The sequence below is a fragment of the Paramisgurnus dabryanus genome, chromosome 13 (genome assembly GCF_030506205.2).
Source record: "Paramisgurnus dabryanus chromosome 13, PD_genome_1.1, whole genome shotgun sequence".
In the NCBI taxonomy this organism is placed as follows: Eukaryota; Metazoa; Chordata; class Actinopteri; order Cypriniformes; family Cobitidae; genus Paramisgurnus; species Paramisgurnus dabryanus.
Genome location: NC_133349.1, coordinates 14569387 through 14594398, shown reverse-complemented (window position 1 = coordinate 14594398; position 25012 = coordinate 14569387). Strand labels below are relative to the sequence as shown.

General features: G+C 36.3%; 2 protein-coding genes across 3 annotated transcripts; both read right to left on the bottom strand.

The window, feature by feature from the left end:
- Window positions 1–4063: 4063 nt before the first annotated feature.
- LOC135727428 (uncharacterized) lies at window positions 4064–6620 on the bottom strand. Its single transcript, XM_073811705.1, has 10 exons — window positions 6611–6620; window positions 6465–6515; window positions 6322–6354; window positions 6146–6190; window positions 5948–5986; window positions 5786–5833; window positions 5574–5618; window positions 5323–5361; window positions 5160–5237; window positions 4064–4803 (listed from the first exon to the last, which is right to left on the bottom strand). The coding sequence occupies exons 1-10, from the start codon at window positions 6618–6620 to the stop codon at window positions 4064–4066; spliced, it is 1128 nt and encodes a 375-aa protein (XP_073667806.1).
- Window positions 6621–12697: 6077 nt separating this feature from the next.
- On the bottom strand, window positions 12698–22051 carry csnk2a1 (casein kinase 2, alpha 1 polypeptide). Of its 2 annotated transcripts, XM_065298253.1 has the most exons (15): window positions 21984–22051; window positions 20861–20945; window positions 20677–20755; window positions 19156–19284; window positions 18832–18943; window positions 17131–17232; window positions 16866–16916; window positions 16720–16779; window positions 16438–16521; window positions 16224–16334; window positions 16010–16111; window positions 15295–15395; window positions 15013–15161; window positions 13257–13346; window positions 12698–13170 (listed from the first exon to the last, which is right to left on the bottom strand). In XM_065298253.1, the coding sequence occupies exons 4-15, from the start codon at window positions 19254–19256 to the stop codon at window positions 13046–13048; spliced, it is 1188 nt and encodes a 395-aa protein (XP_065154325.1). In that variant the 5' UTR covers window positions 19257–19284; window positions 20677–20755; window positions 20861–20945; window positions 21984–22051; the 3' UTR covers window positions 12698–13045. The 2 variants fall into 2 exon arrangements, with proteins under 2 accessions (XP_065154325.1, XP_065154326.1); XM_065298254.2 differs by lacking the exon at window positions 20677–20755 and having other exon boundaries at window positions 21984–22043.
- Between the last annotated feature and the right edge of the window lie 2961 nt (window positions 22052–25012).

Here is a 25012-nt window from a genome sequence, read left to right as displayed (position 1 = left end):
TCAGATATCCCGAGAAGCAGGATTACTTTATGGCAAACAACACAGAGGCAGGCGAGCGAAACATGGCTAGCGATTGTTTCAAATGGCAGAGTCTGGGAAGAAGCAGCGAAAACCCTTGACGGAAGATTCCAAGAAAAGAAAAGAGCTTCAGACCTAATATACATATTAGGGTGACCATACATGCCATTCTTCCCAGACGCCTCCTGGCCAGTATTTCGGGTGCGTCTTTCGGAAGTTATATTTGTCGACCGCATAGAGGATTATTATTATTATTACAGAAAAGCAACAGTTACATGTTAAGGTAAGAATGAAACTACGATTGCATGTCTTATGTTTTTAACTGAATGGCGTATGCGGTCAACAAATACAACAAATACAACCGGAAGACGCACCAAAATCCTGGCCAGGACGCGTCCGGTAAGAATGGCACGTATGGTCACCCTAATCCATATATATGGATAGATAGATGTAGAAGGATAATATTTGTCTAAAGTTATATTAATAAGGTCTCTAAGTTCATCTGGACGAAGGACATTTTCCCTTTGCTTGTCTATATATATATATATATATATATATATATATATATATATATATATATATATATATATATATATATATTTATTTATTTATTTATTTATTTATAATTATATTATTCTCATGCCCACTCTCACAATAAAAAACAAAACACGAAAGCAGTAGTTTGCCTCGTTCATATGGGTCGTTCACGGTAAAAATACTATTCTGCATGACAACACAATAAAAAATAAAAAAATCAGTTAGAAAGGAAATATTACTTACCTAACTTAGACATAACTGGATTGGAAATAAGCTGATAAACTGGGTTGAGAGGGGGGAGGGACAACAGTTCGTTTTTACGACAGTGTGTTTGAAAGCATTTACTTCCAGATACTAGGGGGAGCTCGTAGAGAAATAATGCTCAGACTCATGGTGTCCCTTTAATCTTTGTACAGCGCGTCGTGAATGTGTTAGCATTTAGCCTAGCCCCATCCATTCCTTAGGATCCAAACAGGGATGAATTTAGAAGCCACCAAACACTTCCATTTTTTTCCCTATTTAAAGACTTTTACATAAAGAGTTGAATGAATGGGGCTAGGCTAAATGCTAACACATTCACAATACACTGTACAAAGATTAAGTGTACGCATTGAAAAAGAAAATAGGTATGTATTAATTTGTCTAAGTTGAGGTAAGAACATAATAAAATATTGAAAACGGTGGTGTTTTCCTTTAAAGGATTACTCCACTATTTTTGAGAAAAATCGATTTTTTTTGTATATAGTGGACTCCAATTGATCCCAACTACGCAATATGTAAGGTCATGCACATGCATCCCAGGGCTAGTGCAATTTGAGAAGTTGTGGTTAAAAAGTACACTTTTTTGCATCATTTGGCTAGATAAGACCCTTTTGCCTCGACTGTGATCATTTAGAGCCCTTTAAAGATGCATTGAAACTGCAATTTGGACCTTTAAACCATTGGGCTCATCTGAAAAGGAATGGAATGTTTCCATTTCAAAGAGTTTCTGTGAAAAATATCTCCTTCACAAGAAGTCAATGTTTCACCAGGAGTTTCAGGAAATACTTTTGTATTGGATATATCTTCTTTATAAACTCTCAAAGTGCAGAGACCCATGCGTTTACTTGCATTAAATGAATCACAGGGTTCTATGGTATCTGCAAAGTATCTTCTTTATTTTTCTATTTTTCTGAGCAGTGTAATGGAATTATATGTTGATGCTCAACAGAAGGTATAAAACCAAGCTAGTATAGCCAAGCAATAACAGATAAAAGTTTGAATTAGACAAATTCACATTACTGTACAATCTTTTCTCTTGGTTTTGATTTGTTAGATCAGATGTATCCTTTATCACCTTATAAACATGGGAACTAATGCCATAAAACCGAATTAGATGACAACATACAATATGAGTCCAACACCATAAGCTTGCCATGAGTGGAAGTTCAGTTTACCATTTTACAAGGTCAGCAAAGATTTTAAAGAAGAGCAATATGACACTTTTAATAACAGCTTGATATAAACTTTCATTTCATTAGAAGTATTTCTCCCATGTTTTGGGATTTGTTGTATTTTGATGCTCTTTTTCTAGATGATTGCATCTTCAACAAGCGCAAAAATCGATAGGCCTACTGGACATGCCGCGCAGCTGTTATTTCACAATCGCTTTGACTGAGTCTCCTGTAAATCTCTTGACATATGTTGACATCTCTGTCATGATTACAAGTTTGAAAAGACTCTCTAAGGCCGGGTAGAGTTGATGCATCCCGCCATAGCTGAGAGACTGCATGATTTGTGACCCCGCTAGGACATCATCGAGCCAACAGTACCTGGAGCCTCTCACATAAAGTCAACTTGATATTGATTATGAAAATCAACACCAGAGGACAAATAAGCCCCAGTGGTGATGCGATCTACTATATATGATAAATGGAGAAAAGCTGAGAATCTGTGTGATAAACGGATAGGAAAGGTGGATCTGGCCGAAATATTAGACACACTCATCACCATTGAGTCTGTAGAGCCGCGAGCTGTCTTGTCACAGCTGATAAATAGGCTGTATTTGTCTGTCTAAAGCTACATGCTGAGAGATTTAATAATTGAGCTGTGTTAAATCAATGATAAACTCACAGCGAGCAGTTTTATGCAGCTTGGGACTTAAATTAGCAGCACCATTGCTAACCTCTGACTAAAAAAAGAAAAGAAAAAAATTCTGACTTAAAAAAACGTTTAAACTACTAATGCTTATAGAAATATGCATTAAGACACAAATCACAGGAAAGAATGGAAAAGTAGTTGCTGTTAACTGCATACAAAGCTTGGATTTGGGTCAAAGTTGAGAAAGTATTAAGCAGAATTCAAATGGGCAGATCTTAGTTTTTATCAAATGTAGCCACATTTTTTGAGACTGTTTAACATTCATTTATACACACTGGAAAAAATATTATGTTTACAAAAAACAACCCAATGGCTTTTCACACTGTGATAACTTCGAGTTTGTTATAAACCCTGTTTTTCCAGACAACTTGAATTTAGGATATTTCCCACCTCAGACCAGTCTGGAATGGCGCATTTTTAAGGTCACTAAACACTTTAAAGGGTTTTATATTAACTTACCTTACCATTAATGCTGGGATGTCAGTCACACGATTAATGTTACTTGCTCCAGATTTCATTGTTTGATATGAGGTGGGAAACATCCTAAATCCGTGTTGTTTGCAACGTAGAATTAACCCCAGGTAAAATAGCGTTTCACATTGCCATAATTTAACGGGAATTTCTAGACTGACAGAGTTTGTACTTCCGGTAAATTTCATTACGCTTTTGTACTAGACTGATAGAGTTTGTACTTCCGGTAAATTCTATTTCTATAAAGTCTATACTAAGCACATCTGTCTATGAAGCGTAGTAAATTAGCAGAGGATGGTATTACCAGGCTAACGAATTTCACCCGTGGTAGTTATGAAACTCCTCTGAAGCAGGACGTATGCAGTGTGAAATTACGTTAGAGCGTTAGTGTTAATGCTTAGCAACAGCCAATCAGAAACTGCGTACCTCAAATCACGAGCCGTGTAGTCAACAAAACTCCACGTCCTTTGTCGATTCAGCATGTGAAGGAAAAATAAATATTGTCATATAGTGACTAAAAATGCCTCAAAAGGAGTTAAAACGTCACAGGAGTTTTAAAAAAGCCAAGGAGGACTTTCGTGCCGACATTTTTCTCAGATATGAGTGGTCAGTGGATTCTTCCAAGCGGACTCACTCGCGCTCTGCTAATTAGGTCAGTTTGACGTCACTTTACTTATCCATTCACCGCCAATGTATAAATAAGAGTGAAATATTAGATTATGGATAAGGGTTATAAAGTATGAGCAGAAACGTGATAAGCCAGGATTTTACATTTATTTCAGGTGTCTAAAGCCCTATTACTATATAATTGTATTCCTAACGACAAACAATCTTAGAAAAAGACATACGAAAATCACACACTGACAAAATCAAAAAGCAGACTTTCTACAAAATCTCTCTACACAGCAAGTGACACATGTTCCTCTCTGCTGTTATCCAAATATTCACTGTTCGCCCTCTCTGGACTATCTTCTAAATCCAGCTGTTCTCTTGGGTTGTTGGATGTTCTTACTCTTTTACTGGGACATAATTTCCTCAGCTGGTTCTGATAGATCACTGTGTCCTTTCGGAACTTCTGATCCACTTTATTAGGATCCAGACTGCTGTTCTCACCTTTTGGATGTTCAACAGATGTCTCAGTGCATCCTGGGTTCTGAGCAGCAACTTCTGTACTGTTATCCACTGTGCCCTGACTGCTGTTCCCCGGGTTTAAATTAGCTTTCTTCATACTGGGGTTATCTTTGTCTTTGTTCACAGATCTGTTCATCTGGCTATTGCTCAGCAAAGTGGACTGATCTGAGATCAGCCTGATTGTTTGACCTGTAACTCGACCACCATCAAGTTCTTCACTGGCACCATCAGGATACTGGTTGTCAGAGGTGTCCACAACCTCTGGGATGTCTAAATCTACTGCGCTCTTGTAAGTGTGCTGCTGGTGTTTGTCAGTTTCATGTGGTTGGCCGGATTGATCTTTGAGATTCATTCGACCCAGAGCCAAGCTCTGAATTTCGAGATCCAGTTCTCGTATGTCAGGAGCCCCTGTTATTTCAGCACTGTAGTTTTTGAGTGTTCTCAGGCTACGGTACCATACATTCTCCTCGGGTTTGTCCATTTCCTCACTACTAACGTCCATCATCACTGCACAGGTAAGAATTATAAAGTGATACAAATATTCAGGCAATCCATGTTACTATTCCATGGGAAAATATGCACTTCATTCAGCAATTCAAAATATGACTTCTTTTAATAGTCGAATATAAACATTGACATTTACATAAGAAATCTGATGAGTAAAACATTTAGAGACATTAAAAGGTATACTGTATATATACAGTGACCTAAAATTATTTGGACTTAAGTTATATTTAACTATGTAGGACTTACATTGCATAAAATATATATATTATGATTTGCTTTATAATAATATTTTAGGCTAAAGTTTATTATTAGCATTTAATGACATTTCATTTTGTAACATATGCAATTTTAATCACCTGTTGCTATATCGGGATGCTTATTTGTGCCCTCCATCACTTCTGTGTCCATGTCAGATTTGTCTATACTGGCACTTTCTAAATGCAGAGGAATAAAAAAAAATCATGTTTAGTGATGATAAAAACATAAAGAACACATTTTTGCTCATTTACTATTGCTCACCTTCCGAGTTCCTCATATTTTCCTGTAATGACAGGCTTTCTGAAGGACCACACAGAAAATAAACTTTATAAGCAGATAATGTCTTTGAATAGCAATTTAAAGATATTTAATCTGAGTCTGTTATTCAACATCAAACCCAGCAAAATACTTGTTCACACACATAATGATAAAATGTATACCTTGTAATACAGTGTAAGTTTCTTTTTTTTATAAAAGCATCTGCCAAATGCATAAATGTAAATGTAATGTACCTTTGAGTTTGGATCTCAGCTGTAACCTCTTGGAGCTTTCAACATCTAAAACAAACACTATGGATAAGTTATGAAATATCATTAAAATAAAAATGTGATTGTTTCTCTCTTATTTTAAAATAGCTTTAAAATGAAATGTATGAGAAACTTTCAATCGTGCTATGCATTAGAATTATTTATGTTTACACAACAATAATGAATATGAAATAAACCTGTATCTCTACTGTCCTCCGCTGATATCCTTTCAGTTAATCCACTGTCTGTTAAAAATTACATTTTCAAATTAACAAAATATATATATGAATATATTTTCTGTAAAATAATCATTATTGTATTCTATATGTATCTTTATTCTGGTTAAGTTGACGTATCACCTGAGTTGCTGCTCTCAATGGATCTCTCTTCAGCATTGCCTAAAATCAGTTAGGACAAGAAATCTTACACTACATACACAACATATTTAGAAATTAAGAGAATTACGAAATGCAACATTAAGAAAATATACAAATTGTAAAAAATTAATTGTAAAAATAAAAACAAATTAAAATACATAGCTTTTATTGTTTATTTACCTGTAATTTCCGCCAAGTTTGGTTTAGGGGTTATGCTGAAAGACTCTAAATTAATCAAAGACAATTATCAAACATGGCAGCAATGCCTATATATAATGTTAGTATAACTTTTTCAATTCACTCTTTCTATTTGATTTTAACAAGCAATATCCAAAAGTTCAGAATAAAAAACATACCAACAACATCAACTATTTCCGTTGCTTTACATTCTACAGACAGAGAAAAACAGACACGGGATATTATTTTAAATGGCCATATGAGCAGTTTTATTGTTTATGCATGACTATAATATATCTGGTTTAACAGTCTTATCACTTACCTGCTGTTGTAACTGCAGGGTAAAGGATTTTTTCGTTTTCTAGAGTCGTTTCTAAAGAAGAAACATTTCATTATGACAAAATGGTAATCCAAATCATAAATGTGTTGCTTTGCACAGGCCTGTTGGTATAGGAGCAATTTACAGACCTGTAAGCATGGTTGGCTTAAGGTTATCAGGAGGCAGATTCAGTTCAAATGCATCTGGAGAGAGAATATCCAAAGCTTTGAATAAATTTAGCATGAATTTGAAATGATTTAGCTGATAGAGAAGTGAAGAAAATGCTCACCGTTCAGGAAGCGTAACAAATCTTCACTACCTTCTAAAATAAAAATTGAGATATTTATTAATAGTTTGTAAGAGATTTAAACATCATTTTGCAAACACATACTTTAACCCCTTCAGACCCTGCGTCCACTGTAATGGACATCACATGTTTTGTGGATCAAACCAATAAAATGCAGATCAATCAATCAAAATAAGGCACACTGATTAAACACCTGAAAAATCAGGTCTGAAAGGGTTAAGAAACACTGAGGACCATAGTTTATGAAAAGCAAGCCAGTAGAAATGTACAATAAAAACTATTAAATCTTAAAAAAATATATTATAAAAATGTTATGTAATTTAATGTAAATACATTACCTCTTATAGCTGCTGAATATGCAGCATTTATAAAGACAAGAGCAGTCAGGATAATGGGAATTCTGAGCCAGCAGATAAAACAATGTGGAAAAATTACATTGAAACATTTTCCAAATTTCATTGTAAACGAAACATAAACATTTAACATTGCTAATCCGCACATCATTCAAACACCATTTATTTCACAAAAGCATTAATAAAACAGCCCTAACTAGGCCTAGTAACAGATTTTTATTTTACAAAGAAAATTCTGACTAAGCACATCTCAAGCTTAAAATGACACAAGAGTATACTTACAGCTTCATATTGAGTGGTGATGTCCTTCTGAAGACTTCATGTCTCTTTGGTGGATTTATAGTAGTGAAGATCACTCATCTGAATAGAGGAAGTGAAGTGGACAATAGGGTCACAGATGACATTGCAGAGGGGACAGCCTGAAAAACCAACCTGTTGTGTTCTCAATGGCAGGTGTGTTTTACAATAATGATGAGACGCACTGCTGAATTTAACTCATTTCCTTCTTCTCAAAGAGATTCAGTGAAGGATCTTGTTTGTGCCATTGTGAAGAAACAGGAAACTTTAAGACTATACATATAAGTTACATACTGGACAGTCACAGGTCTTTAAACAAGAAAATAATAGGGCACACACAACATTTTCTAATTCGCTTTTATAAACATTTTTGCATTTAGCAACATAGACACATTTTCCAAAGCAACTTGAGTGCATTCAAAGTCTGCATTTTATCAGTTTGTTTTATGAAGATTTGTACCCATTATATTTGCACTTAATGCAATGCTCTACCAATTGAGCTACAGGAACAACTAAATATACAATAACATGTTACACTCTCAGTAAAAGAATATACAAAAAATGGCATGTACCATTTTGGTATAGATATCAGTATGTACTAGGGATGTGCATTTATGTCATTTTTTCATTTCGATTAATCCATAGGTCTGAAGAACGAGTACTCGATTAACTGGGGGCGGGGCAATCAAAGGGGCGGGGCGTACACGTCATGGTGAAAATGAAAATATTTTCATTAAAACACTCAAATAAAACTTAATTTTGAAGAAACTTTGACAGAACAATGAACACATACTAGATTCCTAATTAATCAAATGTTTTTAACAGAAACCTCTAACAGAAAAGCTGCGTGATGAAGTGAAACTAAAGGGTTAATAAACACAAACCGAAGCCCTTTCTATTTGACGCACTCTGCATAATATTAAGCCTTTATACAACATAAATGTACAACGTGCATCTATCTGCATAAAATGCAAGACTTCAACTAAGGTTTCAACCAAGTTATCTAAAAAAAAAAGAAAGGAAAGTTTAACTCCCTTTGTGGATGTGCATCATAAACGGCGCACTTTTAAACACGTCCAGTCAAAGCTCAAGCTTCATAACATTATGCAGCTTTAAGTGTTTTGCTATCATTTTAGCGTTTAGCTGTGTCGTGTCGTCCTCTTACCTCAGTCAAGATGTAATGGTAATGCTAGTATGGCTCTCTGGTATCTCTTGACATTTGATGTTTAAATATGAGATGATAATCCATTGAACTTTTGACGGCGCTGTACATTTTGCACCTGACTGACTGTATTTCCGAAAATCACGACATCCTTTTAAACCATAGTGCCTCAGTGATGTGAGGTGTGACCGGCTTCGCGGGCTCGCGGGCTGCGCGGATCGGCGGGTTTCTGCGGTGCGGTCGCGCGGAATTATCTGTTTGTTTTTGAATCACGCATGGTAATGTTACTGATGTCATACGTCGGTCTGCGTAGCTTGACACGACGTCAAACACGCATCTCCAGACCCAGTCTTTACTACCATATGCGCTCGTAATGCTAACCAGACATCCAAATGCCGCCATATCCACAATAAATAAATTAATAAACCCACATGATCATCGTTTTCGTGATCGATCATCGATGCCACGTTCGAGTACTCGAGCAATCGAGTACTCGTGCCCATCCCTAGTATGTACTTAAAAATACAGTATGTACCTCTAAGAAGTGTTGGGTAAGTTAATTAATTACTGGTTACTAATTACAACTCCAATCATATACTTAGATTACTGTACAAATTACAAGATAGGCTTAGAACGGCTCAAATAAATGCTATAAAAGTACGTACATTATTCTGGTCACACTTTTAAAGGTCTAATTCTCATTTTTAACTAAAAATTAACTACAATATAGTCCTAATTACTGTTTATTATTACTTAAGTTTAAGTATTAGTTAGAATTGGGTAGGATTAAAAATTTAGAATAAGGTTCTAATGTGTGCTTTTTAAGTACTAATAAACAGCCAATATCTTTGTAATATTAATGTTAATAACCAACCAGTTAATAGTGAGAATTGGAAAATATACTGTCACCATTATTTTTATTAACTTACCAAAGTATTTAAAGTGAAGAGGATACATAAAAAACACGCATTTTAAACCAAGACTTTAAATTTTAATGTTAAATCCACTATTTTATTATATATAATTGTTTTACAGCCCATTCACAGTATTTAGTTCAGTAACTGTAATTAAATTACTGGAAAAATAAAAGTAATCCCTTTTCAAGGAAAAAGTAATTAAATTACAGTAACTAATTACACCCAACACTGCCTCTAAGATACAAATGTGTACCTTTGAGGTATCAATATGCACCCTTCTTGTGCCTTTAATTCTGAGGGTGTAAAGTAATATTGGAGGGAACTTTAAAAAAAAATGTTGGTCCTTTAAATAACACACAAGCTTTCTAAGCTAAACAATTTAATGCGAGATGGAACATATAAGATTAAAGGTGCAGTGTGTAATTTTCAGAAGGATCTCTTGACAGAAATGGAAAATAATATACAAAACTATACTATCAGGGGTGTACAAAGACCTTTCATAATGAACCGTTATGTGTTTATTACCTTAGAACGAGACCTTTTTATCTACATACAAAGAGGGACCCCTTACATGGAAGTCGCCATTTTTTGCCGGCATTTTTCTACAGAAGCCCTTAACGGACAATTTTTTGTTGTCTCTGACGATGACATGTTTGTCCGGTGGCAGCTACTGTAGAACCGTAGGTTCTCTATGCGTTTCAAAAGCAATGGGTGAGCAGTGGACTATGCCGTTGGTTGCAATTCACAACCTCACCACTAGATGCCGCTAAAATTTACACACTGCACCTTTAAGGTTTGAACTTACTATAACCATTATTTTTAGAGGATTTAATTTTTTTTCCTATAGAATTATTTACATTTTCATTTGATTATCATTATCAAAAATTATCATTACCGCAACATGATATTACATTAAATATATGCATTTACAAACTTCGTGTGAGAACTAAAAAGTTGTCTAGGTACTATGACAAACAAAATTTTAACTTTTATCTGGAGAGAAAAAAAATAAAAACTGCTTACCTGGTAGCCATCTTGAGTGTCACAGTCAATTATGTCCCTTCCAACTAATTTTTTAAAATGTTAGTTCATTGAGGGCTTAAACAATGATTGAAAATTGTTGCGGAGGATGAGAAACGTTTTCTTGGACACATTTATAGTCCTTATTATTGTCTATACATTTACCAATGATCACCAAATACCACATGTTTCTTTAAATAGTACAACATGCACTGAAGCTTTTAATTTTTTTATTTTTTAGTTATAAATATTTCCATGTCAAAGAACCCAAATCCAGTCATGGACACGTTGCAGTAATGAAAATTTTCCCCTTAAATGTGGAAAAAAAAAACAAAATTGGTTTGTATGATTTCATTCGAAATCATGTGCAAAATACTACATGAAGAGATGTTTCTTATTTTGATACTCTTACTTTGCATTTACTTTATTTTATCAAAATGTTTCATGACACCTCATAAGTCTAATTTCGTGAGAATCACCCTAATAGCCCAAGTATAACATTCATTTTATAGATTAACGTCTCATGTAACCACTAGATGGCAGAAAAGGCTCGTAAATGCGCAAAGGAGGTTAATTTTTAACCAATAACTGGTGTGCCACAGGAGTAAGAAGTGTTCATCTTGACTCTTTAAAATGTAATAAACCTCTTTCTACCACACAAATAAACAAGGATATATCATCACACCCATTAAAATACCAAAATATGTTAGGGTAAATTCATGTTAATGTCTGAAAGTGCCCCAATCGGTGGGTATACGCTCTTATTATATTTTTCATAACAGTGACTGGCTCGTGCCAAGCCATCAATTTTTACTGTAGTAAACTTTAGTTTTAATTTTTGTTAGGGATGTGTTTGAACCCCAGGTGAAGTGGTGGAGTCTCTGAATTGTGGACCAAAATTAAACCTATAGTTTTCAACGAGAGCCAACATTTGTTTTCCTTTTTTTATTGAATTATTTCATATAAATGTGAGTGAGGTAGCCTTCCACCTTACTTCAAACATACCATTCACCTTAACAGAGAGGCTGTGTTAAACGTACAGCTGAATAAAGCAAGTGACATGGTCTTTTTCTCCTAAAACAATATATTTTCTCTTTTAAATGATTTATAAAACAAACAAAAAAAATATCTCAACTGCAAAAAGTATCTATTGCAAACTTTAAACAAATGGATTTACAATACAGCAAGATATTTAGATTTGAACCCTTCACACTTGACACAGGTAGAGGATAAACATGAGTTAGGTGTCCACTACAGAGCTAGTCCTCGTTGATTATTTCATTAACAGACAAGACCAAAAGCAAGAACAGTTTAAGAAACATTTAAACAATAAGGTACTAAAAGATTGTTGGTCTAGACATATTTTGGGAGTGACAGTAATTGACCACAAAGATTTTGTTCATTCTCCGAGACAAACCACAGAACACAACATGCAATGCTAAACTGATATTTCTCCCGTTTAATCCATTTAATTGTGGGGTAGAAAGAGATGTGTACTGCAATGAACAGTCCCCTCTTAAAAGAAAATTACAAAAACTCTGTATAGTATCAAACAAATGTTTTGTTAAAAAAAATTCATTCATACACACTCGCACGCATACACACAACTGAAGGTAACACAAAAATTGGCATATTATTGATTGTGTTACTCAGCGATCGGTACAAGACCTCAAACAGCTACTATTGACTTAGATCTGGGACCAAGTCCAAAAACCAACCACACACACACAAACAAAACCAGCACAGCTGAACTGAAATAGATGATGTTCATTATCGGCAACGGTATTTTGTTATACAATGATCGAACACAAATCTTTAGAAATGTTAACAGTAGTTTTGATTGAATTGTTCGGTCCAAATACATAGCTGAAACGTCATGACTAGGTAGATCACGGCCCAAACAGCTCTCTGACCCAGCATACCTCCAGTAAAGCAGCTTTCTCTTATCCCCATCAGCATATTCTTCAAAATTCAGGAACAAGCGACTCTGTGTGACGTCTTGAAGTTCATTATTTACAAAACCGGGTTTGTGAAGTCTTGAGAATCGAGATTCAAATAGTAAAACACGCAAAAGCAGAGCCTAAAATAACATTAAAAGAAACTCTGCCTTTAAAAAATAAAAACCATTTAAAAACAAGTCAGTCAGGTGAAATGGTTTTCAAGCACAAGAATGCTAGAGGGACATATAAAATTAATTTTATTAACCTTCTTCAGGTGGACATTTAAGTGTGTTTCTAAACAGTCACTGTGATAGAGCGCTCACACCCATATGCTTTTCTAACTCACACAGACAGGTGCAAAAAAAACATGATGGGTTTCCTTGAGTCCATAAACCCTTAAACAACACAACTGAAGAGCAAAAACAAAACAGCAACTTAACATTTTAGTTCTGTGTTATTTGCAACATAATAAAAATAACGAAATCAATGACCCCGATTCACAATTCCAAGCAGGCCCACAGAAGAGAGAGGGAGAGATGTGATAGAGAGAGAGAGAGATAGAGAGAGACACATAGGGGCAGTTGGTGTTCAGGGCTGGGCTCCTGCGGCAGTGGGCACTTGTGTGGCCATTGTGTTTGGGGCAGGGATGATGGGAGAACCAGCACTCATGTTGGCTATGTTGGGCTGTGCGCTCGGAGTCATAGAGGTAATGCCTGTAGTGTGACAGTGAGCTTTTAGGTAGACTGAAGTGATTTTAAAGAAAAGAGGTAGAGGAATAACAGAGTTTGAGATGGTTTACCTGCCATCATGCTAGAGGAGCTGACTGGTGTGGAGCTGGCAGCCATTCCTGGAGCCGGTGCACCTCTGCCCTGGTCTTTTACAATGGGGTCTGCGAGCACACAAATAAGACATGCATCATATATCAAACACAACACAAATTAGGTTTCATTCAGATTCACAACAAACCCCCATATTAACAGATTCAAAAAGGATACACAAACGGATATGCACTAATTCCTTCCATACTACTAAAATTTAAATTTACTTCAACAGTAAGAAAGTTATTTTTAGCTATTAATGAAAATAATAATAGTCCTAAAGGAGAATCAACTGTTGTATGTGGCCAAGCAATGCTCAGACTGACATCTAGTCTATAACACCAAACACGTCTAGTGTAGTAGACATAAAACACTTGTCTATGTGTGTGTCATTATATGACCATGCAATTCAGTGCATCACCAGGGTCCTGCAACAACTAATCGGTAAAATCGATTATGTCATTTGTAGCCAACAAATTTCATTATCCATTAGTTGGTCTGTGACGTCACAGGCCAACATGCACACGCGTCAGGTGCTGTTTCTTCATACAGCGCAAGCTGCCTGCTCAAAGTCAGTCACGTTTTATTCATCAATGCAAGCTGTGCGTTCAAAGTCAAGTGTTGTTTCTTCATACAGCGCGAGCGAGCTGTGCGCTTATAATTTAAGTCAGGTGCTGTTTCTTGATGCAGTGCAAGCTCACTTTTACGTCATACAACGCGAGCCGCACGTTTATTCATGCGATCTTTTGACCAGCCGACCAGCTTGGTTAAAAAGCACGGAACCAAAAACACAAACTTTATTAAAAATAAAGGTTTAATTTCCTATATTATAAGTGAGTTTTTATTTGTTTAATTGTTGTTGTGTTTTTATAAAAATAGTAATGAACCACAAGCATCTGTTTTAAAGTGAGGGGGAAATCCAGGTTTCTATTAGTGTAACAACGCATGTATATAACCACTTTCATATCATAATGGCTTATTTATTTTGTTAATTACAAATAATTTTTATATTCATCAAGGTCTCAAACAAATTAGCGTCGCACACCTGAAGTCAATAGATAGGTGCGTAGGATAAGACGACAAAAAGTCTCAAAATATACAAAGACAATTCCCGCACACTATCTGCTTGCTGAACAAAATTTGTTTAATGAAAGTTGCGTTGCAACGTTTCGATCAACTGATCTTCAGTTGCCTGATGAAGATCAGTTGATCGAAACGTTGCAACGCAACTTTCATTAAACAAATTTTGTTCAGCAAGCAGATAGTGTGCGGGAAATGTCTTTGTATATTCATCAAGGTCTAAAATTGAAGATTAAAATTAGTTTATTAATCTGTGGCAAAATTCCCAGCACATCCCTGAAGACTCAATTTTGTTAATTGATATTTTGACATGTAAAGACGTTTTACTACTTAAAAGCTGCACAAACTTTTTTTATTTAAGGATTAAAATATCTAAATAAAAAATATTATATTAGTAAAACTCTGTAGTAGTGTGTGGCTTTTGCACTTTTAAAAGTTCACTTCTATACGTGAATACCCTAATTTAGTGCCTTACTTAATTAGATGTTTTCACATATTCTAGCTAAGTAAATATTTATATTTTAGCCGATTTAATAAATAAAAAAATTATCGCCGGATTAATCGATTATGAAAATAATCATTAGATGCAGCCCTAATTTACAAATGAGAATACTACGAATAGGAAGACTTCCACCACATGCCGTTTGTGTAACTTACAGAAGTATGGGTGGTCCATGGCCTCACGGGCTGTCAGTCGGGCCTGGTGGTCGTAACGTAGCAGCTTGTCCAGGAAATCCAGAGCTTCTGTACTGACCAGGTGCTGATTCTCACTGTGCACAAATCGTTCCCATCTCTTACGGGAGTGTCTGAAAAAAGAAAGAGATGTTAAAACACTCTGGATGATACATCACAAGATTTACATCTCAGTTCACTTCCTAAAATTAACGAGACTCGCTTGTGAATGTACTTGTAAGATTTCATTTTGGGATAAAAGCATACCTGCCCAAAATGTCATTAAAGCGTGGGTCCAGTTCAATGTTGTATTTGTCAATGTAATCATACAGGTCCTCAGTACCCAAAACCTTTGCTATCCGAACAAGCTAAAAAGAGAAAGAGCATTAAAACACTGTACGCAACTGTATATCTTATTAGACAACAAGGTATGATCTTTAAAGGTCACGTTCTTTATGATCCCATTTTTTAAACCCTAGTTAGTGTGTAATGTTGCTATAATAGCATAAATAATAGCTGTAAAAATGATAAAGCTTAAAGTTCACTGCCAGGCGATATAATTTCTTTAACAGAATTCGCCTTTCAAAGCCTACAGCGAACAGCCGGTTTGGACTACAGCCCTCTACTTCCTGCTTTAATGACGTCACTAGAACAGTTTTTTGACTAAACTCCCCCCACAGGAATACATCAGTCGCCAGCTAAGCTAATGGCAAGCTTAGCCGCATGTAGAATCACAACGCAATCAGAACTTGTTACGTATTTCTGAAGGAGGGACTTCACAGTAAAAGACATCAGCCCATTTTGAGGACAGTGAAAACAGTGCTATACAGATAAATAAATTGTGTGAAAAATACTGCATTTTTTTACATGTGAAACATAAACACATGTTATATTGTGCACTGTTAACACAATCAAAGCGGCAAAAACAAAGAAAGAACGGGAGCTTTAAAACAGTTGTTATTTTTAAAGAAAGATGGAGAACCTGATCATAGTTGTCATGTCCATGGAAAAACGGCTCCTTCCTGAAGATCATACTGGCCAGCATGCATCCAAGACTCCACATATCCAGACTGTAGTCATACATCTAATGACCACAAGAAACATTTATTTGTCTACTCCAAAGCAGTTGGAATTTAAATTATAATAGTACTGCAAAATAAGGCCCAAAAAATACATTTTAGCAAACAAAAACTAACCTGATAGTCCACAAGTAGTTCAGGACCTTTAAAGTATCGGGATGCCACACGCACGTTGTACTCCTGGTTTGGGTGGTAAAACTCAGCCAAACCCCAATCAATCAGCCGAAGCTTCAAAGAAGAAATAAATAACATTAACCAATCTACAAAATACAAGGACAATTAAGACACGAGTGTCAAAAAAAAAAAACTGACACAGGCAACGCCGAAATACCTTTCTGTGTTCATGGTCAATCATAACATTGTGTGGTTTTACATCTCTGTGCATTATCCCCATGCTGTGGCAGTAGTCCAGAGCCTGGTGTGAGAAAAAAGGAAAAGTTTCGGCACATTACAATGTCTATGGAAATTTTCCACCGCAGCTCAACTTCTAACAACAAGACTGGTATAAAAATTGTTGGTTTGCATGATGTTTTTGTTACATGTTCCTGAAACCTATTCAACCAAAAGCTTTTATAACGTAGTGGTCAACTAATGCTTTGAGTGATCATCTCACCTTAAGAATTTCATACATGTAGAAGCGGATGTCATAGTCTGATAACGTCTGATAGAGTTGCTGTAAATAAAAGGCAGAAAAATAATCATTAATTTCACACAAAATGCAACAAAATCTTAGAAAGAAGGAAAATAATCATGGCTTGCCTTGAAGTCTGTGTTGTTAACATGCTCAAAGACCAGTGCTGGCGTTCGAGACTACGGCACAGAAAAGACAAAACTTTAAACTTCAGTGCACATAAACAAAGCCTCACATATTCCTGTGCCATTGTATTCAGCACAGCCTTCAGAAAGATAAATAAAACCAACATGCACTCATAAAGTGACTCACGGCTAAAAATAGACTGACTTTGTCTTTCTTAAGGGTCAAGAAAACCACAAAGGGCAAATTTACAAATGTGAATGAACTCACCACAGGATCCTTTACGATGTCTAAAAGTGATATGATGTTGGGACCTCCTCTCAAGTTTTCCAGAATTTTTATTTCTCGTTTAATTTTCTTCTTTTTTACTGGCTAAACACAAACAAGACATAAAAGGAAATTTAACACTAATATTTCTACTTGTGTACTTACAAAATAAAAAATTATGTCAATTTGTTCATGTTGTTCCAAGCATGTTAAACTCTTGCTTATATGGACCACAAAATGGCAAAAATATGTAATAAAAAAAGCAATGACGACTGAGCAGCCAATCACACCAAACGCGTTTTAAACGATTTGAAGCGCAAGACGCGGTTAACGGAGCGTTTTTTATAATGCTAGGCAACCACCGAGGCAGCTCTCCTGTCAATCAAATATTGAAGCGTGACCGCTCTTTTGCTGTTAACTTTCATTTTAGCAGAAACTTTAAAAAGAGGATATTTGCTTTGTTCGGCTGTTCCAAACAACAATAAAATTCCACCACCACAACGGAAGGTCCGCCTCTCCCCTCATTCAATTGGAAAATGCAAAAACGTGAATGACGTCTGGTGCTTTTCTGCTCAGAGCATTGGTGCGGCCGGCGGCAAAAAATGCAACAAGTTCGGCACGCATAATGCTCACTTCCCATAGAAAATCATTCGATATAGGAGCCTGCAACTGCCATAAACGCGTTTGGAGTGATCAGTCTCTGAGGCTGCAAGTCCTTAAAGGGATAGTTCGGCCAAAAATTATATTAAACCCATAATTTAATCACCCCCAAGCTGTCCGAGTTGCATATGTCCATCGTTTTTTAGACAAACACATTTTCTGATATTTTAGAAAATGTTTTAGATCTTTCAGTTGATTAAATGTAATGTTACGGGGTCCACCCATAGTCCATGACCTTCAAGTCCAAAAACAGTGCATCCATCCTTCACAAATTAAATCCAAACGGCTCCAGGATGATAAACAAAGGTCTTCTGAGGATAATCCGCGCGGTGTTGTTGTAGAAATATCCATATTTAAAACTTTATTAACGTAAATAAATACCTTCCGGTAGCGGCGCCATCTCAGTCGCGTCCGCATTCTGGATGAGAGCTTACGCAGCCTATGGAGTCTACTCTGCTGCTGCTCTGTGCTCCCGCCCTTCGAATTTGTCATACGTCACTAAGAAAAGTGTGTACACTACGCTAATACTGTCTCCTGAATGCAGAGGAGTCTAAGATGGCGGCGCTACCGGAAGGGATTTATTTTCGTTAATAAAGTTTTAAATATGGATATTTCTACAACAACACCACGCGGATTACCCTCAGAAGACCTTTGTTTATCATCCTGAAGCCGTTTGGATTTATTTTGTGAAGGATGGACGCACTTTTTTGGACTTGAAGGTCGTGGACTATGGGTGGACCCCGTAACATTACATTTAATCAACTGAAAGTTCTAAAACATTTTCTAAAATATCCGAAAATGTGATTGTCTGAAAAACGATGGACATATGCAACTCGGACAGCTTGGGGGTGAGTAAATCATGGGCGTTTTATATAATTTTTGGCCGAACTATCCCTTTAACATTTTACAATTTTCTGTCCCGCAAAAAAAAACATAAAAAAAAAATAAACGATGCCAATTGTTTTTTTATTTTTTGCTAAACTAAAACCTTTAAGGCTTTTCACAGTGAATTGCAGTTAAGTGAATGCAAACAACAGACGATACCTTGAGTATTTTGACGACTACTTTCTCATTGTTCGTGATGTTTATGGCTTCAAACACTTCACTGTATTTTCCCCGGCCAAGCTTTCGCACTAACTGGTAGTCATCCTGATTTCTAAGAGCATAAACATAGCAGTACAAACTCTTGAGTCACACAATGTACAAAACACCCAAGGCATGGAAAAAATTAAAGCAGAAGAAATTAAACAAGTAATAAAAGCTGCTCATGTAATTCATGTCCATACAAAAACAACACTATACAGAAGCTATCCTCAGGGACAATACTGCATTTAACCCCCGAGCAAAAAAATATTTAGTAGAACGCACCCCCAGTCTACCACATGGGATTCATAGTCCCAGTACTCTCTGGGTCGCTGTGTGTTTACATCAGGGTAAACTCGAGAGCGACTTGGGACAGGGCCAGACATATTCTACACACGGTATTCCCTGAAACACCTGAAAGACAAACAAACAAAAAACACTTTACTAGAAAGTCACAAGAACATCAGCAAGATACAGTGGCCAAGTAAACAACATTCAACAGAACAGTTAAATAAACAAATAAACTATAATAAAGTAGAACTGTAAGAAACAAGCATGCTTTCTCAAAAGTCTCATATTGCATGATTTAAAAGCATTTAAATAAAAAATAAATATGTAAGCACATATATTGAGACTGAGGTGCCATTTGCACTAGGGTGGTCCTTATAATCAGTCACTTGTTTTTTTAATGTTCAACTCTCACCCCTAAATATGTTAGAATATCAATAAAAACACACCGGGCAAAATTTTTAATTGTTCACAATATCTAGAGGTTGATCAAAGCCTTGAATTTTCTGAAATTCCATATTTTTGCAAAAACTGTACCATTTAAAAACGCACAACACCCATAAAACTTGCTTCTTGAAGGGTAACTTTGTTCAAGCTATTTCAGTCTCTTCTGATCCGAGTTACCACATAGCGGACTTGCTTAGTGTTGCTCCCGCCATTGTCTCAGTGTATATTGTCTATTGTAATTCATTCACATTGAAGCTTTCTTGCTTTGAAAGGCATATCACAACTAAAACAGGAGTTTTAATTGCATGGAACATGGTCAAGGAAGTCCATTGTTGCCATAAGTATATATTATTAAACAATTATACAGGCTAGCACAAAGTATCACATAATATTCAATGTTTTAAACTTAAAAGGTCTTAAGCAACCTCTAAATATTAATTTATAATATCTAAAAAAATGAGCTCAATTTATTTATTTATTTATTCAAACATATTGGTGGGGTGAGAGCATGAACTTTAAAAGCTGAAAAATAAGGACCACCCTAATTTGCACGACAACGTTTTCAACTGTTAACAAGAACGTTTTTTTGTGTTTGGCTGACCATTTACACAACAACTGCGTTTTGGGGTCCTAAAAACACATTGATGACAGGCTTTAAAGTGTACGTTTTTAAAAATGACACCTTGTTGTCTCTGTGTAAACTATGTAACCGTGAATCAATGGTGTCATGTTTGAGTTTATGATGTCAGATGTGTTTATTCAGTCTATCGGCATTCGCAAATATAACCAAAACAACAATGGTGGCCTAAAGAACTGTATCTGTTCTACTTAAGATACTGAGTTTCTCCAACAAAGTTTGGCACATTATGGCCCAGTGTCACTCATTGTGACAAAAAAACTTCATTGTCCATCTAAACAACATGAATCCGTGTAAATGTAGATCGTTTTGACACAGCTGTCGTGTGTACATTAAATTTTGCAAAAAAGCGAAAGAAAAACTTTTAATTTCACTACATAATTGTTGTGAAAAAGTAGCCACGCACAAGTGTATTTATACAGGTTGGTTATTACCTTGGAGGTTTTCTCCAAGCGGCAAATGACAGGTGGAGCTGATGAAGGCAGATGTGATGACTTTATGGTGGAGCATAGGCTACAAAAAACAAATAAGCAAGCCGGATGAGTCAGTATACAGCAAGCAACATAGTCAACAAATATGAGATCTACTGCATTCAGGCATTGCCAGTGAATAACATACCTGATTGTAATTCTAATCAAAGAGGACATCCAGGTGTTTAATCAGGAGACACTGCAATCTTAAAACTCATTCCTCATTTCATTTGCTGCAAAACACAAGGTTTAAAATTATAACGCACCACCCCAAACCTGCAACATCAGCTTACGTGTCAAAGTACTGATTTACAGACCAACGTCCATTAATAACCAACCAGTCTTGCTATAATATAGCCAGCAGATTAACAACTTGCTGTTTGTGCAAGTTGAATAACTATGATCAAACGCACAGAACAAACGCAAACCATTATTAAAGGGTGTGTTATTTATCACTGCATACCGTAACAATCTTAGTATAAAGGCATTAACATAAAACGGATCAATTTTTAAAATCAATATTAAAATGTGTTATTAAGTCTGATGTCACAGTCAAACACACCAATCAAACCAATGTTATACTGCATTCACCTGTTAATCTGCATGTACCCTACATTACTACTCAATTACGAACAACGATATAAATAATGTATTTCCAAGAATGTATTATCAGCTCCCCAAACAGCTGATAGTTAAGTTAGCTTGCTAATCGCTAAGTAGCATAGCGTTTGCCACGCCTAAGCCGTTTCTAAAACATTTTCCGTCGCAATTAACCAACAATTTCATTCCAAATTGTTTACCAGGATGTGAAATAAAATAAAGATGCATAAATAACACCATACGTGAACTTGAAACGATACAACGTAGAGAATTATCGTGCAAACGCTATTAGCCGAACGTGGCGCAACACGCCACATCAAAGCTAACGCCGCACAAAGGGTTTAAACAAATACATACACAAAACAAATATTTGCCTCTTTTTATGGAAACTATAAATACAACTCGAAGCTAAGGTTTAATTAAAATGGAACCTGAATCCAAACGTTGCGGTTCGGTCCTGATTATAAAGAAAGGCGGCTGGTTTTAGCGGTTAGCGAGTAGCAATGACACGCGCTAACTGTGTGACCGACAAATAACACCATATACGGGCACACGCGAGGATTTAAGTAATGTTAAGTCTTACCGGCGTTTTCCTGTTTTAAAGAAAATGTTAACGATTCATTCATGCAGTAATATAGGTATGAATTGGCTGTATAATCACACTGCATTACCTCTCAGCGTCTCCTGATAGACAATATGGCGGATGCTGCACTAAAGAAAGGCTGCGTCTCAATACAAGCAGCTCAACTCAACTACTAGACAGTGCCCGTGACGTCCCAAAATACTACCTAGGTAGGCAGCTTACTTAGTTTTGAGATAGAGTAGAGAGTGAGAGAGAACATGCAGAGACCAGCATTTCATATACATTTTACATATTAAAAAGAATGTAGTAGCCTATACCCCTACAGTAGTATTTATTATAGTAAGCTATAGCCTAAATTGAAGTATACACTGTATAATATTAAAATAATTACTACACTTAATGCTGTTAATGCATACTACAACTTTAACTTTTGAACTAATAAACCATACTGTAGTTATACTTTATATTTAATTATTTAATATGAGAAAATCTATAAAAGCAAAATAATAAAAGCAAAACCTTTTCCTCTAACAGAGATCCTTCTCTGCAGCAGAAAGGTTTTGTGGAAGTTAAATCTTCTTTGTCCTGACAATGACTTTTAAAACTTTTGATTTAAAATTGCACCGCATAACCTCTTTAGAGGAAATTTCAAATAAAAAATAAATTTAGTTGCTAAAAGATAACGGTCTCCTTCCAATTTGACATCCTGAACAAGAACAACATGCACAATAAAAAGACCAAAACTGACAGAAATGCCAAACCTGAAGTGGTCTAACCCTTGTGTAGCAAAAGCAACCTTCAACTTTTCACTCAAGCACTGTTAAAGGTGCACTGTGTAACTTTTAGAAGTATTATCAGTGGTGTATAAAGACCTTACAAAATGAACTGCATTGTTCTTAATCCCTTAGAATGAGACATTTTTATCTACATACACCACAGGTCCCCTTACATGGAAGTCACCATTTCGCACCGCCATATTTCTACATTAGCCCTAAATGGACAAACTGTTCTGTAGATCGCATTTTGTCACCATGTTGTCTCAGATGATGAACTGTTTTTCCTGTGGCGGCTACCGTAGCTTCACTGTGCATTACGAAAGGGAGGGGTGAGCTGTGGACTAAAGTCCAATTTATAGTCGTGTGTAAGGTCTACGCCGTAAGTTATCCGGAGCCTCTGTGTAGTCTGACTGTGTAGTGCACCTCGCCAAATTTTTAACAGTGCGCCAGTTGTATGCTGACCAGAAGCGCTGTTATTGGTCCACTAGAACTCCTCCCGTTAGGTAAAAACACTGCGTCCTAGGTATTTCCGGTTGCGACGATGAGAACAAAGATGGGGCAAGTTGAGGAGTCATTTAGTTGAAACTGAAACATAAGTCGCTGTTTATTTACTTCCATCACTGATTGTCTTCATAAAACATACACAAGTTGCTGTTTTTTCTTCGTTTGTGGGTTAACTGACCAAGCTGCTTCTTCAGTGACGGTCGCGCTAAACACGCGTGGATACTGCCTACCAGCAGTCTGCATTTGTGTTTGCACACATATAAAACCACCGTGTATCCTACACCGTAGGACAGGGGTGCTCAACCCTGCTCCTGGAGGGCTAACGTCCTGCAGACTTCAGTTCCAACCCACCTTCAACACACCTGTCTGTAATTATAAAGCAACCATGAACACCTTTGCTGCGTCCGAAACCGCCTACTACATACTATATCGTACGCGAAAAGCAGTAGGCGAGGCGAGTAGTATGTCCGAATACATAGTATTCGAAAAACAGTATGCGAAAAGTACCCGGATGACCTACTACTTCCGGTTAGATTTTGCAGTGTGCATACGATGGACGCTTCACTATCCCATGATGCCCCGGAAGAGGAGTTATCCAACGAAGAAGAAGAGGCACACGGCTGTTTTCGCGCTGAAATGACATGACGTGATGACGATGTATGTCACGTGATGTAGCAACATGGCGGATGTAGTACGTCCGAATCTCATTCATACTACCAGGATTCATACTATACATTACCTACTGTTTTAACGCCAAGTAGGTACTTCATCTAATTCAGTACCTACTATACAGTATGCGGTTTCGGACGCAGCCCTTGATTAGCTGCTTCAAAGAGTTTGATTGAGGTTGGAGCTAATATCTGCAAGACGTTAGCCCTCCAGGAACAGGGTTGGGCACCCCTGTCGTAGGACATACGCACAACTATAATGAGCCCTGGTTTCAATTCAAAGTCTCACCATACCACTAAAAATCTATACAGTGGACCTCTAAATGTCAGTTTAACCAAACTGTAGAAAATCTACTGTACAATATCATATTTCTAGATAACAGTAAAGTACCTTAGTACTATTTAATATTTTACAGTATATTTGAATCTTGCTGTAACTCTGTAACTTGCTGGCAATTGTGCTGCCAGTAACTTCCTGTAAAAACACAGGATTGTTTACAGTAGTGAATGCTGCAGTGACATTGCATTCTGGCTAGAAAAACTGGTTATTGTTGTTAGGAAACAACATGCCTCACTACACATAAACAGGTTAAAACCAAAATGACCATTAGAGGGTGTGTGTGGTTTGCATTTGTATTCTCCAGTAAGACTGCATGAAGAACTGGCACAAGCAATTCAGTTTCTGTTTTATTGATTTTTAATCCACATTTAGATTAGACAAATGTTCAAATTATTTATAAAAACAGAGATATATACATGAATTCCTAACATTACTTTCTTGTGGCATTAAAAATCATAATATTAATATTTCAATTATTACAAACTGGTTACTGTATATATAAACAGGGACACAATGAATCATTGTTTAAAAAAAAATTGCCTTTATTTTTTTAAAAGATTCACATGCATTTTTTAAAGATTGCACTGTCATCTCATGAAATCAGATCTGAGAACTCATTGAAATCGACAAGGTTCATACAAAAGGAATAATAAGAGATTTACAAAGGAAGTCGAAAAATAATGAATTTTTTTGGGGGGTGCATTTGTCTCTCCTTGTATGATGATGATGATGTCTGTAGGACCCTGACTGAATGAAGGCAAAATAAACTTACAGTACAGTTTCTAAAGCCCCCCCCCACTCTCTCTCACACACACACACACACACACAC